The 12,500-nt window shown below is 40.5% G+C and overlaps 3 protein-coding genes across 3 annotated transcripts in view; 1 reads left to right on the plus strand and 2 right to left on the minus strand.

The window, feature by feature from the left end:
- Nucleotides 1–797: 797 nt before the first annotated feature.
- On the minus strand, nucleotides 798–9,209 carry LOC137972028 (uncharacterized protein C16orf52 homolog A-like). Its single transcript, XM_068818829.1, has 3 exons — nucleotides 8,854–9,209; nucleotides 4,071–4,283; nucleotides 798–3,147 (listed from the first exon to the last, which is right to left on the minus strand). The coding sequence occupies exons 1-3, from the start codon at nucleotides 8,954–8,956 to the stop codon at nucleotides 2,957–2,959; spliced, it is 507 nt and encodes a 168-aa protein (XP_068674930.1). The 5' UTR covers nucleotides 8,957–9,209; the 3' UTR covers nucleotides 798–2,956.
- Nucleotides 9,210–9,253: 44 nt separating this feature from the next.
- LOC137972026 (G patch domain and ankyrin repeat-containing protein 1-like) lies at nucleotides 9,254–12,326 on the plus strand. The gene is made up of 2 exons (XM_068818828.1): nucleotides 9,254–10,240; nucleotides 11,637–12,326. The coding sequence occupies exons 1-2, from the start codon at nucleotides 9,346–9,348 to the stop codon at nucleotides 11,903–11,905; spliced, it is 1,164 nt and encodes a 387-aa protein (XP_068674929.1). The 5' UTR covers nucleotides 9,254–9,345; the 3' UTR covers nucleotides 11,906–12,326.
- Nucleotides 12,327–12,469: 143 nt separating this feature from the next.
- LOC137972025 (decapping and exoribonuclease protein-like) overlaps nucleotides 12,470–12,500 on the minus strand; it is a 7,466-nt gene continuing 7,435 nt past the window's right edge. The window contains exon 3 of the mRNA XM_068818827.1: nucleotides 12,470–12,500. This exon is cut by the window's right edge and continues 2,794 nt beyond it. The gene's annotated coding sequence lies outside the window, so the exon portion shown is untranslated.

A 12,500-nucleotide genomic window follows, 5' to 3' on the forward strand; every position in this document is an offset into this window, starting at 1 on the left:
CATCAATTTTGGCCAAACTCTAGCCCCAGGCTCCTCTCTGTGAAATACCTTGAGGACAAAGTTACATGCATGAACTGAAAGCTCTATTATAGTAAAGTTCATGGTCAAATTCATTTGGCAGCACAATTTACCAGTGGGGTCTTATCACACTTTCAAAATGCCCCCTAGAAGGCTGGATTTTTGGTGCTCAAAGGGCAAAAAATGAGACCCCCCCTGTAACTCCAAAACTAAAACTCAGAGAAGTGAGCCAAAGTGGCTTTTGAAATATCTCATTATACCCAACTTCTGTGCCAAGTTTCAGCCAAATCGGTTGACCACAACTTTTGGCCCCTGGAACACTTTCTCAGACAATGACACTTAATGAGTGGATGAATGTACGGAAACGGTCATAGAACAATAGTTTAAAAAACCAGGAGGAAAGGGGTTGTGGGGGTTTAGTGAAAAGCTTTCCCCTTCACTTTCATCAGGTTTGGATTCTGATACAGTGCTACTGTGTTTGCAGTTTCTGCCATTTGCATGGAAATTCTCCAGATACAGCAATCAGTCTTTCAGCAAGCAACGGACTAGAAAGTTGAACAACATGTTACTATGGACCAATCAGGTCAAAGACCAGAGTAGTTGTGGGCTGCACTGACACTGCACAAATCATTTGAATGTTGTGTGGCTGAAAAGTCAGTCACTGTCATGAACAATAGGGCCGTTTATACGACAGAAAATAAAGCGCAGCTTACTCTGGCAGCGGTTTAAATAGATACACACTGACCTTCAAATTCACGTCAAAAAATGAGGCCTTCTGCACTTGTGAATGTATTGTTTTATTCTGTGGTGCTGAAGTTAAATTATTTGCTTAATAGTTACTTCGAAGCGATAGTAAGCTACAACTGTGACCCTAAACACTGATTCAATCCTAAAATGTCACCGAAAACCAACAACAATTCTGAAAATTTCCTACCACACTATGTAGCCAGAATTTCAGCTGACTCATCCACTTGCTAAGTCACTTGAAGAGTGGGCCTTGTCCCTGAATGGCTTAGCAAGCACAGGAGGTGACTGAAATTTAGGCTTTCGATATATTGAAATTCAGCTTGACAAAGACAAAGGAAAGTGGTTGTATATATTTTTCAGATTCATTCTGCCTCATTATCAAGTTAAATATGGCCTATTTTCACCCTGCGAGAACTCTTCTGGGGAAGTATACACCAATCATAGTGGGTAGTGCAAATCAACCCAGCAATAGGGAGCTTAAGCAAGGATGGTGATGATGGCTTTGAGAATGTTGCCTAAGAACATTCCCTGTTCATGTTCAGTAATAATTACTTTGCTATTAATCCATAGAAAGTGTGTACCAATATTCCAGGAAGAAAATTGTTGAGAATGGTGTGGATGCAGTTTGGAGAGAAAATCGAAAATTTGTTGTCAGGTGCTCATGTCCTTCATATAACCTCAAATTTGGTCAATTTACATCGTTGTCAGGGCGACGACAGCATAGAAAGTACACAAAGGGGATGCGGGCGATGCAGAGCTTTTGTTTTTGCTCATTAGACCAATAATTATTGCAGTTTCATGGCGTTCTTGTAGCCATCATCATCGTTCTTGCTTAACCCATTGACTCCTGGGGGTTCCCCATTGACCAGTAAAAATTGTCTGGCTTTAGACAGAGTAAAACACTAAGTATGGCTGGTTTAGGGGTGAATGGGTCAAGCTCCCTAATAGCACTCAATTAAAACTGTTGCTACCTAAATGTTACATGCCGTACCAATCTAAGAAAGGTTTTTGAATGTGAATAATAAGTATAGGAAATCACATGAAAGCAATAATTCTTAAAGTGCATTTTGTGATTTATAAATGCAAGCCATGTTTTGAAAGTCCTTAAAATTGCATGAGTCACCATTGAGAACTTTCAAAACATCAACAGTCACCTTTGCAAGAAAAGTTAATTTTGATCCAACTGACGAAATTATATTAATATCATTTTGATGGATGTAAATGTGGATGAGTCACGGATGATCACACCTAACCTGGGTAACTGAAACCTAGAACAGATCCAATATAACCATCTAAACAACCCAATCAGAAATAATACTAATATTGCCTTTTTCTCTCGGTTTATTTGCAAGGATGATAATTTTGATATTATTTGCTTTTTTTTCTATAAAATTGTTATGGAGAATGAATTGAGTATAGAAAATATAATGATCTTCCTAGTTATGTGCAATATATTATTTGTGTGACTGGAAAAAATCTATGAAACCACTTGAGAAGCTCTCCATTGGGACTACTTATGTTGCCTGATTTGCTTTTCAACAAGTAAATGTTATGGTTGCAAGCTAGCCTCAAAGTATGTTTGCTTCCTGGGGATGCTTTCCTTACACAGCTTCCTAACAAATTAGCAATCTACTTGGTAGACTGCTAATTTGTACAGTAGATGCTATAAGTACGACATGTACTGGGCATCGGTCACCTTATGTTGTTAGCATGACTTGCACTCACACTTTGGGCACTAATCTGTGATGTTGATGAGAGTTGACTGCTAGCCTATTTGTTTTCACCCATGCTGACCTTCGGGTGCATGCCCGTGGGGATATGAATCTCCTACCATCATGTAGACTTTTTGAACAAGTCAAAGATTATTTCACTGGCCCAAAATTTAGCCAAAACACAGTCAAATTAATTGTACATGTATCCTGTGGTTCACTTTCCAAACAACCAACTTGTTCTCTTAATGAGCTACCATTGCTTAATTCTCCGCTACATACCGCAAAATACCGCAAAAAGATGTGCAAATCATTCAAGCTTCTAACACTCTCCTACAAAGTTTCTTGTCCCAAAAATTCTGGAGCTATCCATCCTCTTATTCAGGCCAAAGCTTGTGAAAATACAATGTTCACAAAGGAAAAACCTCTATGCATATATTAAACTTTCCATTCCATCCACCCAAAATTAATGTCAACCTTTATCATCTCAGCAAAAGAGGGCAAACTTTGAATATACATAGTTCAGATGCGATTGTGAAAACTATGCAAAATATGTAAAGGAAGAAAGATGGTCCAACGTGGGTCCCTTGTGGAAGCTTATATGGTTTTCCTCCGATTTCTGGCATCTGAAATCCCATGGGAAATGTGAGGGCAGCTAAACAGAACATAATCACTGGAAAAAAAAGAAATATATTTTATGATGTCAAATGGGTCATGACACAAACTGGTGACATTTTTGCACAATTTTTGATACTTAAGGACATCACAGTGACTTGACTATTTGACCAAATCATAAAGATATAAATGTGTGACAATCTATTCAAGAAACGGCATGACAGTGTACATTTCATTGAAAACTAAATTGAAGTCAATGATTTGTCACACTTGTTAAAGTAAATCTCTGGTAAACATATATCAAGATGTTTTCTTTAGAGAATTCCTTTCCACATGCCCTTTAAAACCAGCAAATTCTACTGTTATTTGTCTCATCACCTAGTGTGAGAATTGTGTCCATTCCTTTTGTGACATCAGAGACTGCTTTTTGTGGCAGACTTCATTAATCAAGAGTGGCTTGTGATTTCATGCGTTTAAAAATTAATAACAAACTTGCACCCGGCAATCACAGAAAAAAAAGAAATACTGGTGGCAATGTTAACTCAGAAACATGAACAGTTTCATCTAACAAAAATGAGACATGCGGGTGCATGCAAAGGAACACAGCATTTTGAGACTATTTGGTCAGTAATATGAACCCACTTGCTCAAAGCCTGAATGAAAATCGCCCAAAAGGAACATTACAGAACTAGTTTCTGACCCTTTTCCTTGACCCTCAGTCCATCAATAACTTCCTTTTCTGGGGCTCTCATCTTCCTTTCCCTTATGGTGAAAGTGTGGTCTGGTCATGTGTGTCCAAATATGAGTGACAGAAAAAAATATTGAAGTGCATGTTTTGACTCTGCTAAATGAAAACGGGCCCCCTCCTGACCTCTTCAACACAACTACCGCAGACACGTGGGACCAGATTACACCCTTGTCTCTTACTAGAATGAAGAAAGACCTTGGGAACAAGGTCCAACACTTCTCCTTTTAACTTACTTCCTGTAAATACAATCCATTTTGCTGTATCGACAATGAATGGTTTCCAAGGTGACATGACTAATAAAAAGCATGTGAGGGTCAAAGTGATCACACCCAAAATCATAAACATCAATGTGGCCAGCCACTCTTGAGGCAGCTCAGGTGTGACACAAACTTCTGGCTGGCCAGTTGATTTCTGACACATGACAGTCAAACCAAGTCGAACAGAACCTAGTCACAAAACATAATTATGAATTTTGTTATTCAGATTTTTAAAACACTTTTTTGAGGTTTTTGTGCATTTAACAACTTAATCCCTGACAACTCCCCTGGAGACTCTAAATCATTGGAATTTCTGATATTTGAATGACATGGGAACAAGTTAGTCAGAAACTGAATATTCTGATGGCATGATGTATCTCAGGATATAGGTGCTAATATGGAATTGATCAGGCATATTAAGTAGTCTGGTAGGAAGATTTAATCAATTTAAGACAGTCTGTCACTGCTTATTCACATGTTTTCCTTAAGTTTTCTGTAAAATGCCCTTTCCTTGGGTCGGGTGCTGCTGCATTAGATAAGGAATATGTTCCACATTATTTTTTGGCCACAAAGGGCACTTTTCAGTGGTTTTTCATATCTGGTGCAGTGCAATTTGTTTTAATTTAACTCTCCTATATAAGTAAGATCAGTATAATGTTAACACATAAAGGTGAAAATGTAAATTGATACTTGCGCGTTATAAGTACGGGTAAATACGGTAAGTAAATAAGTAAAACATGATGTACATGTGAAATCCAAGCTACTATTGTGTTGCGCAGTGGATTGACTGACACACCCTCAATAAAATATATTTCACATTTTGAAGTCTCATTGTAGTGAAGTCAGAATAATTATAAAATTATCTTGAATACATCCCAACAAGTACTAAAAGTATATGAACATGATGAAAGCAATATTATTTACAAGAACAACATTTACAACACATTAAATTATCAACTCATATTAATTCAAACTTTGGTTGTGACCTTTGAGTGACCAGCAAAACCTGTCAGGGAATTGATCAGGCATATTAAGTAGTCTGGTAGGAAGATTTAATCAATTTAAGACAGTCTGTCACTGCTTATTCACATGTTTTCCTTAAGTTTTCTGTAAAATGCCCTTTCCTTGGGGTCGGGTGCTGCTGCATTAGATAAGGAATACGTTCCACATTATTTTTTGGCCACTTCTAAAGGGCACTTTTCAGTGGTTTTTCATATCTGGTGCAGTGCAATTTGTTTTAATTTAACTCTCCTATATAAGTAAGATCAGTATAATGTTAACACATAAAGGTGAAAATGTAAATTGATACTTGCGCGTTATAAGTACGGGTAAATACGGTAAGTAAATAAGTAAAACATAATGCACATGTGAAATCCAAGCTACTATTGTGTTGTGCCGTGGATTGACTGACACACCCTCAATAAAATATATTTCACATTTTGAAGTCTCATTGTAGTGAAGTCAGAATAATTATAAAATTATCTTGAATACATCCCAACAAGTACTAAAAGTATATGAACATGATGAAAGCAATATTATTTACAAGATCAACATTTACAACACATTAAATTATCAACTCATATTAATTCAAACTTTGGTTGTGACCTTTGAGTGACCAGCAAAACCTGTCAGGGAGCAGAATAGCAAAGCAAAGGGAGGCAGTGTAGGCAAGAAGTAAGGGAACTGTAATGAAAATTCAAAAGGTCCTGTGTTTAAGTCCTACATATACGCTGATGCTGCTCTGAGTAGCCCCTGGTATTCAACTCCTTGGCTTCACTTGTAAATAACCAACTGGCCCCATTTGTTAAAAGAATGGACAGCACTATGACCTTTGGATAAAATAATCTGTATCCTTAATTCTACTGGATAACTCAATTGGTTTTGCTAGTGTTTGTCTGCTGGATAGCGTTTTATCCAGTGGACAGCGTTATCCACCATTTGAAAAACCAAGGTCAGGTTTGCCTTTGTCCACTCATAAATAATTTCTTTAAAAATGCTGCATCAATACCATAGCTAACCAACAAAATTCAAACCCACATGATGCCAATCTTTTTTTAAATTTTTTTTAGTGAAGAGATTCACTAACAACCAACAACACACAGACAAAGTACAACGTCGGACTGCTCAGGAATAAAGACACGCAGGCAGCATTCAAGATCAGGCTATCCAACAGATACCAGCTGCTACAAGACCTGATAGACCCCAAGACTGACATCCGAACATACTGGGAACACAGCAAGAAGATCTGGCACGACACATGTGAGGAAGTCCTTGGCAGGAAGAAGACCCAGCACAAGGATTGGATCTCTGCGGACACCATCCGCAAGCTTGAGGCAAGGAAAGTGAAGATTCGAGCCCAGGCTGAGTATACAGTAGCACAAAGAGAGGTGAAGAGGAGCATCACGAAGGACAAGAGAGACTACATCAATGACCTTGCCAGCCAATCCGAGACAGCAGCTGGACAGGGAAAGCTGAAGGACCTGTACCTGATGACTACTGTAAGAAGCTGTCAGGCAAGTTCCAACAGAGAGACAAGCCAGTGAGAAACAAGAATGGAAACCCACTGACGACAACAGAGGAGCAGGTGAAGCGGTGGGCGGAACACTTCAGGGAGCTACTAAACCGCCCCACCCCTGATACACTACCAGACATCCCACCCTCCAAGGCTGAGATCAGAAAGGCCATCAATGCACTCAAGAATGGGAAGGCAGCAGGGCCGGATGAGGTACCGGCAGAAGCCATCAAAGCAGACATGGAGACAGTGGTCGACATGCTGCACAGCCTCTTCAGCAAGATCTGGGAAGAAAAGGAGGTACTGGCCCAGTGGAAGGAAGCATCATCATTGAGCTGCCGAAGAAAGAGCACCTCAGGAACTGCAGCAACTATCGAGGGATCATGCTCCTGTCAGTGCCAGGCAAGGTTCTCAACAGGGTTCTACTGGAGAGGATGAAAGAGGCAGTCAACCCCAAGCTCTGAGACCAGCAGGCTGGCTTCCGCAAGAACAGATCCTGTGTGGACCAGATTGCCAGCCTGCACATCATTGTAGAGCAGTCGATGGAGTGGAAACTGCCCCCTCTAAATCAACTTTATAGACTACGAGAAGGCGTTAGACAGCGTGGACAGAGAAACGCTGTGGACGCTGCTGAGGCACTACAGAGTCCCAGAGAAGATCATCTCCCTCATTAAGTGCAGACAATGAACAGGATTGCCCATACTGGCCAGTTGCTTGAGAGATTTGAGGTGAAGACCAGAGTCTGTCAGGGGTCTACTGTCATCATTTCTTTTCCTCCTGGTCATCAACTGGATTATGAAGACCACCACAACAGGTAGGAACAATGGCATACAGTGGACGCTTTGGACGCAGCTGGATGACCTCGACTTCGCTGACGACTTGGCCCTACTGTCACAACCACAGACAAATGCAGGACAAGACCACCCTCCTGGAGATAACATCAGCCGGGACAGGGCTCAACATCAACAGAAAGAAGACGGAGCTGATGAAGATCAACAACACCATGAACACTCCAGTTACAGTCTGCGGAGCGCCCATCTTGGAGGTGGAGTCATTCATCTATCTGGGAGGTGTGGTTGACCAACAGGGAGGAACAGCCCGAGATGTAACAGCCAGGATCAGTAAGGCCAGAGCAGCCTTTGTCATGCTCAAGAGCATCTGGGCATCCAAAGAGATCAACACAAGAACCAAGCTGTGCATATTCAACTCCAACATCAAGTCCATAATTCTGCTTTACTGGAGCAAGACATAGCGAACAACAAAGACAATACAACAGAAGCTTCACACATTCTTCAAACACCAGTCTGAGGTGCAGTTTCAACATCCAATGGCCAGAGAAGATCTGAAATGAGGACCTGTGGGAATGAGCGGGGCAGGAACCGTTGGTCAAGCGGATTCTACGCAGGAAGTGGGGCTGGATTGGACACACCCTTAGGAAACCAGCGTCCAGCACCACACACTGGAACCCGCAGGGGAAGAGGACGAGAGGTCGGCCTTGCCACAGCTGGAGACCAGACGCTGAGGCAGTTATGAAACAGAAGGGAACCAACTGTGTGATGGCGAGGGGTTGTCAATGGCCAATGTTCCACCAGGAACGATGGGCTTAATTGATTGATTTATTTTTAAAAGTCTGGACAACATTGAAATAATATTACATTGTATGGTGAGCATAATCCAGTAATGGAGAGATTTCGACATTAAGTGGGTGCTTCATTGTATTTCCTAGGTAGGAATTTGATGATGAATGTTGCATGAGGAAAACCAATGAGCTTGGATGCTCCTCGAAGGACGGGGAGCAAGGAACGCGCAGTCAGGTGAGAGCACATGCCTTCCACAAATGTGGCTCAGGTTTGATTTCCAGACTTGGCGTCAAAATTAATGTGGGTTAAGTTAGTTGTTGACCAAACATCAAACAGGTTTATTTCCAATTGGTGCCCTAGTGCTAAATACAGTTGACACTTAAATAAAGTTCATAGGGATTATTAAGCTCATTATTATGTCACTAGCACCAGCTGCACTAATTGGTGTGTACAAAGTTTTCCTTTCGAAATGAATGCTGAAGATAAAAAATTCATTTTTCTTTAAAAAAATTAACTGAGGGCGATTTGCTCTTAGAAACGTAGCAAAGGAACTGCCCCATTCCCCTCGAGCGGAAAAGGAATTTTTCCCTTTCCGCTGGAATTAGTAATTATACCCTAAGTAGTTCAACATTTAGAGATTGATCGAGAAGTATGTGGAAATACTCACCAGCAAACTCCGTCACGACCCACTCTGGGGTTGCCAAGGAGGCGATCGCGAATACATCGGCGGCAAAGCAAAGAAATCCCCCAACAATTACAAATTTATCCATGTAGTATTCATATAACAGCTTGTCCACATTCGGGCGAATTGAACATTAAAACAGTGACGCAACAAAAATTAAAGTTTACATATAGGCTTCAATTTGGGTCTTGATTACTGGATAGTTAGCTCCCACGCATCATCATTCGCTGGAAATACCTTCAACATTCGTTTTTCTGCCTCTTATGGGTTGAAACGCGTCCCATGCTTGTTTGCTCTCGTTTGTAATTTATGACTGATTATACCGCCATGGAACCTTCCAAAACATTTGGCGTGAGATGGGAAACCTCGTTCCCAGTCTTGTGAAAACGAGGTTAAACATTTTGATCAAAGATGGCGGATAGCTGGGTCCTCTGAACACTGTTCAAGGTGGGCTTTTCTTGTCCTGAGTGATTTGGAATGAGCTTTGCATACGTGTTACAAAGATTTGTATCACCAAAAGAAACCAAGGATGCAACTCTTTCACCAAAGAAAGAGACCGAATGTGATAAACAAGGAAAAATGTCCGGTGAGGAAGCAAGAACATTTTATGAGAGCGTCTTGTCTTTGGCTGATAGTTCGACTATAAGTTCAAAATGCGTTAAGCCGTCTCGACATCAGCAGGCAAGAAAACGACAGGAAAATAGCGAAATCGAAAATTCTTCTCGCGCATACAAAACTAGTTCTGTACATGTCGTCAATCGCCATGAAGGTGATGACGAATTTGAATGTGATGACGAAGATATTGACGATGGTGGTAATAAAGATGGAACAGACAACAGAAAATCCTCTGTAAATTCTCCCAATCAGAGAGTAGTACACCAGTTTCTCAGATATGCTCAGGAGGGAAAATTGAGGCCGATTCAGGAACTTCTGTCTGGACACAAGGTGGACATCAATGTGTGTGACCAATTTTGTTGGACAGCTTTGATGTGTGCATCGCACAGCGGACAGTTGCATATTGTTAAATTTCTGTTGGAGAAAGGAGCGATCTGGAAAGCTTGCAAAGATTTGAACGGAAGAACAGCATTGGATCTCGCAAGACTTTCTAAAAATTTTGATGTTGTAGATTTACTTTTGACTTACAATGATAATGCTCAAACCAGACAAAAGAAAACCTTCAAAAATGAAATTTGGGTTAAGTCTTGGTGCTCAATATGTGAGGAAGAGTTCAGTGACAGCAGGAAGGTTCATCAAGGCTCAACAGTGCATTTGTTTAATACACAGAGGAAGCCTCAGAGGACATTTTATTACATCCCTGAGAAAAATGTTGGCTATCAGATAATGCTGAAATCTGGTTGGAATGAAGATCAAGGTTTGATTAATAATGTCATATACTTGCTAGAAGCACTGTTTTTGTTACAGTAAATAATTTACGAGAGTGTATGTGAAGTTCTGTGGACTTCTCAAAGGAACAAGGACTTGCTGACAAAGACATTCAAGACAGGGTTCTCATTAGAATGAGGAAATTAAGGGAGGGGGGGGGGGGGGGGGGTGGGAAGGGCATCCAAGGACATGCATGCTCTCCTGAAATATGGAAGTTCACAAGTGCAGGTTGGTATAATTCTCGTTACTGACTGCCATACATTACTTTTGATGTCAGTTAGGGAAATTTGATGATATATCTAGACAGAAAATCCCAGGTGATAAATTTCTTTATTTTCTTTGCCAGTATGCTGACATTGTATTCTATTGTGTTTGCAAGAAAATTTTGTATCAGTCACTCTTGGGAGTGACAGGGTTAAATGCAACCTTGGGCAGTACTTACAACTGTACAGTGAAACCTGTTGTTTGTTTGCGCGCCACTTTGCAATAATTATTGTCACGCAATGTTGTGTTTTTGATTATCAGTTTGCTCCAAGCAAGGTGAAGGTTCAATTTCGCAACTTACGCACAGTTGCAGTCCAGTGGTATGCCCCCGATGTGCAATTACATTGTGAACCTTCTCCCTTACACCGTAAATTTATATTGTAAAAAATAGAGTTCAAGGTTGTTTTGAACGGGTACAAATACCTGACTCTGGGAAGGTAAATACCAGGCAGCAAGTTCAAATTTGAACTTCCTCGAAGCAAACTGCCAATCAAAACACCTACATTGCATCACAAAATAATTATTGCAAGGTGGCAGGCAAATGAACAACCAATTTCACTGTAAAGTGCACCTAAACTCAAGATTTTTCGTTCTTAATGTAAATCTCCCCATCTAAAGCAAACACATGTCTCGTTCACCATTGTTACCCAGAATTTGGCTTTTTCTGTGCCATGCAAGCCACGTAAACTTGGCAGTCCGAACCAGCAGTAATTTGGACCCATGACCGTAATGTGAGAGGCATTGGTCTATTTTTGATTTTACGTCACAAACTGCTTTGCATTCCTATTTTCAAAGAAATTTTGCATTGCAAAGGAGTTTGTGAGGTAAACTCGAGAATAGATCGATGCCTCTCACATCACGGTGGTGGGTCCAAATCACAGCTAGTTTTGACAACTCTGCGCGTCTTGCTTGGCAGACAAAAAGCAACGTAAAAGATTGTCAAACATCTTTGCTTTCGGTGGGGAGATAAATACTGGTATTGTAGACTAAAAGTATTTGAGTTTAGGCACACTTTAAGACCTTGTTCACTGGCACAGTTTCTCCTATATTAGACCACCAGGCCAGTGACTTGCATATAGTATGAAATTTGCCTTGTTTTAATCTTTATTATTGCCATACAGGTTTAGGGCCTGAAGGCATTGGGAGAAAATTTCCTATTAAGACAGTCCTGAAAAGAGACCGACTCGGATTAGGCAGCAAGGGAAGTCAAGAGGCAAAAGTGACACATTTTGGTCCAAATGATAGCCATGCTGTAAAGAGAAGGAAGGTGAAAAATGAGAAACAGAGTAGTTGTAAGCCAAGAAAAACCAGCCGTAGGGAAAGGCTGACAAAAGAGGAGAAAGAAAGAAGCTGGGAAAGAAACATGAGGATTTATATGAACTCAGATTAATTTCTTAATGTGAAATAATGAAATTATTTACATTTTCCGCATAGGTGGCCATAGCAATGCATGACTGGTACATCATAGCATTTTACAATGCCATCAGCTTTACGACTTTTTGCAAGTTTGACTTTAATACAAGTTTAACACCCGTACAGAGCTCTTTGAAGGAGCTATTGCCATATTTACAGAAAAAGACCTATCAAACCTACACCAATAAAATGTGACAATCACAATTGCAATGGACATGTTGCTTTGGTTACAATACACATGAGACTTGGTCTGAGTTATGACTGCAACAAAAGATTCAAACAGTACATAGAAACTTGTCGAGCGTTAATGAAGGTGTGATAACCAAAGTTTCCTTAGGTTAGAGGTAACAACCACTGAAAAAATTCTTCCCTTAACTGAATTAACAACCTAAATAATTGCGTTCGACAATAGGAGAACGCATACTAATCGGGTCAATCCCGCGGGTTTATGTCCCGCGATTTTCCGATGCCATAAAATTTCATGGTTTGGACGCCATCTTGGACTGGCTGCGTGGCACATTTGGCCTCGATTTCATGTGAAATGTTTTGACCGCCGGGAACTGGTATCTTGA

Source organism: Montipora foliosa, chromosome 9 (genome assembly GCF_036669935.1).
Source record: "Montipora foliosa isolate CH-2021 chromosome 9, ASM3666993v2, whole genome shotgun sequence".
NCBI classification, from domain to species: Eukaryota; Metazoa; Cnidaria; class Anthozoa; order Scleractinia; family Acroporidae; genus Montipora; species Montipora foliosa.

Excerpts from the sequence above, each read along its gene's own strand:
- LOC137972026 (XM_068818828.1), top strand. The coding sequence starts at position 9,346 with ATGAGCTTTGCATACGTGTTACAAAGATTTGTATCACCAAAAGAAACC. Across the intron at positions 10,241-11,636 it reads TGGTTGGAATGAAGATCAAG|GTTTAGGGCCTGAAGGCATT; the intron begins GTTTGATTAATA and ends ATTGCCATACAG.
- LOC137972028 (XM_068818829.1), bottom strand. The coding sequence starts at position 8,956 with ATGGATAAATTTGTAATTGTTGGGGGATTTCTTTGCTTTGCCGCCGAT. Across the intron at positions 4,284-8,853 it reads GGTCGTGACGGAGTTTGCTG|GTTCTGTTCGACTTGGTTTG; the intron begins GTGAGTATTTCC and ends TTTTGTGACTAG. Across the intron at positions 3,148-4,070 it reads ATGGATTGTATTTACAGGAA|TGATTATGTTCTGTTTAGCT; the intron begins GTAAGTTAAAAG and ends TTTTTTTTCCAG.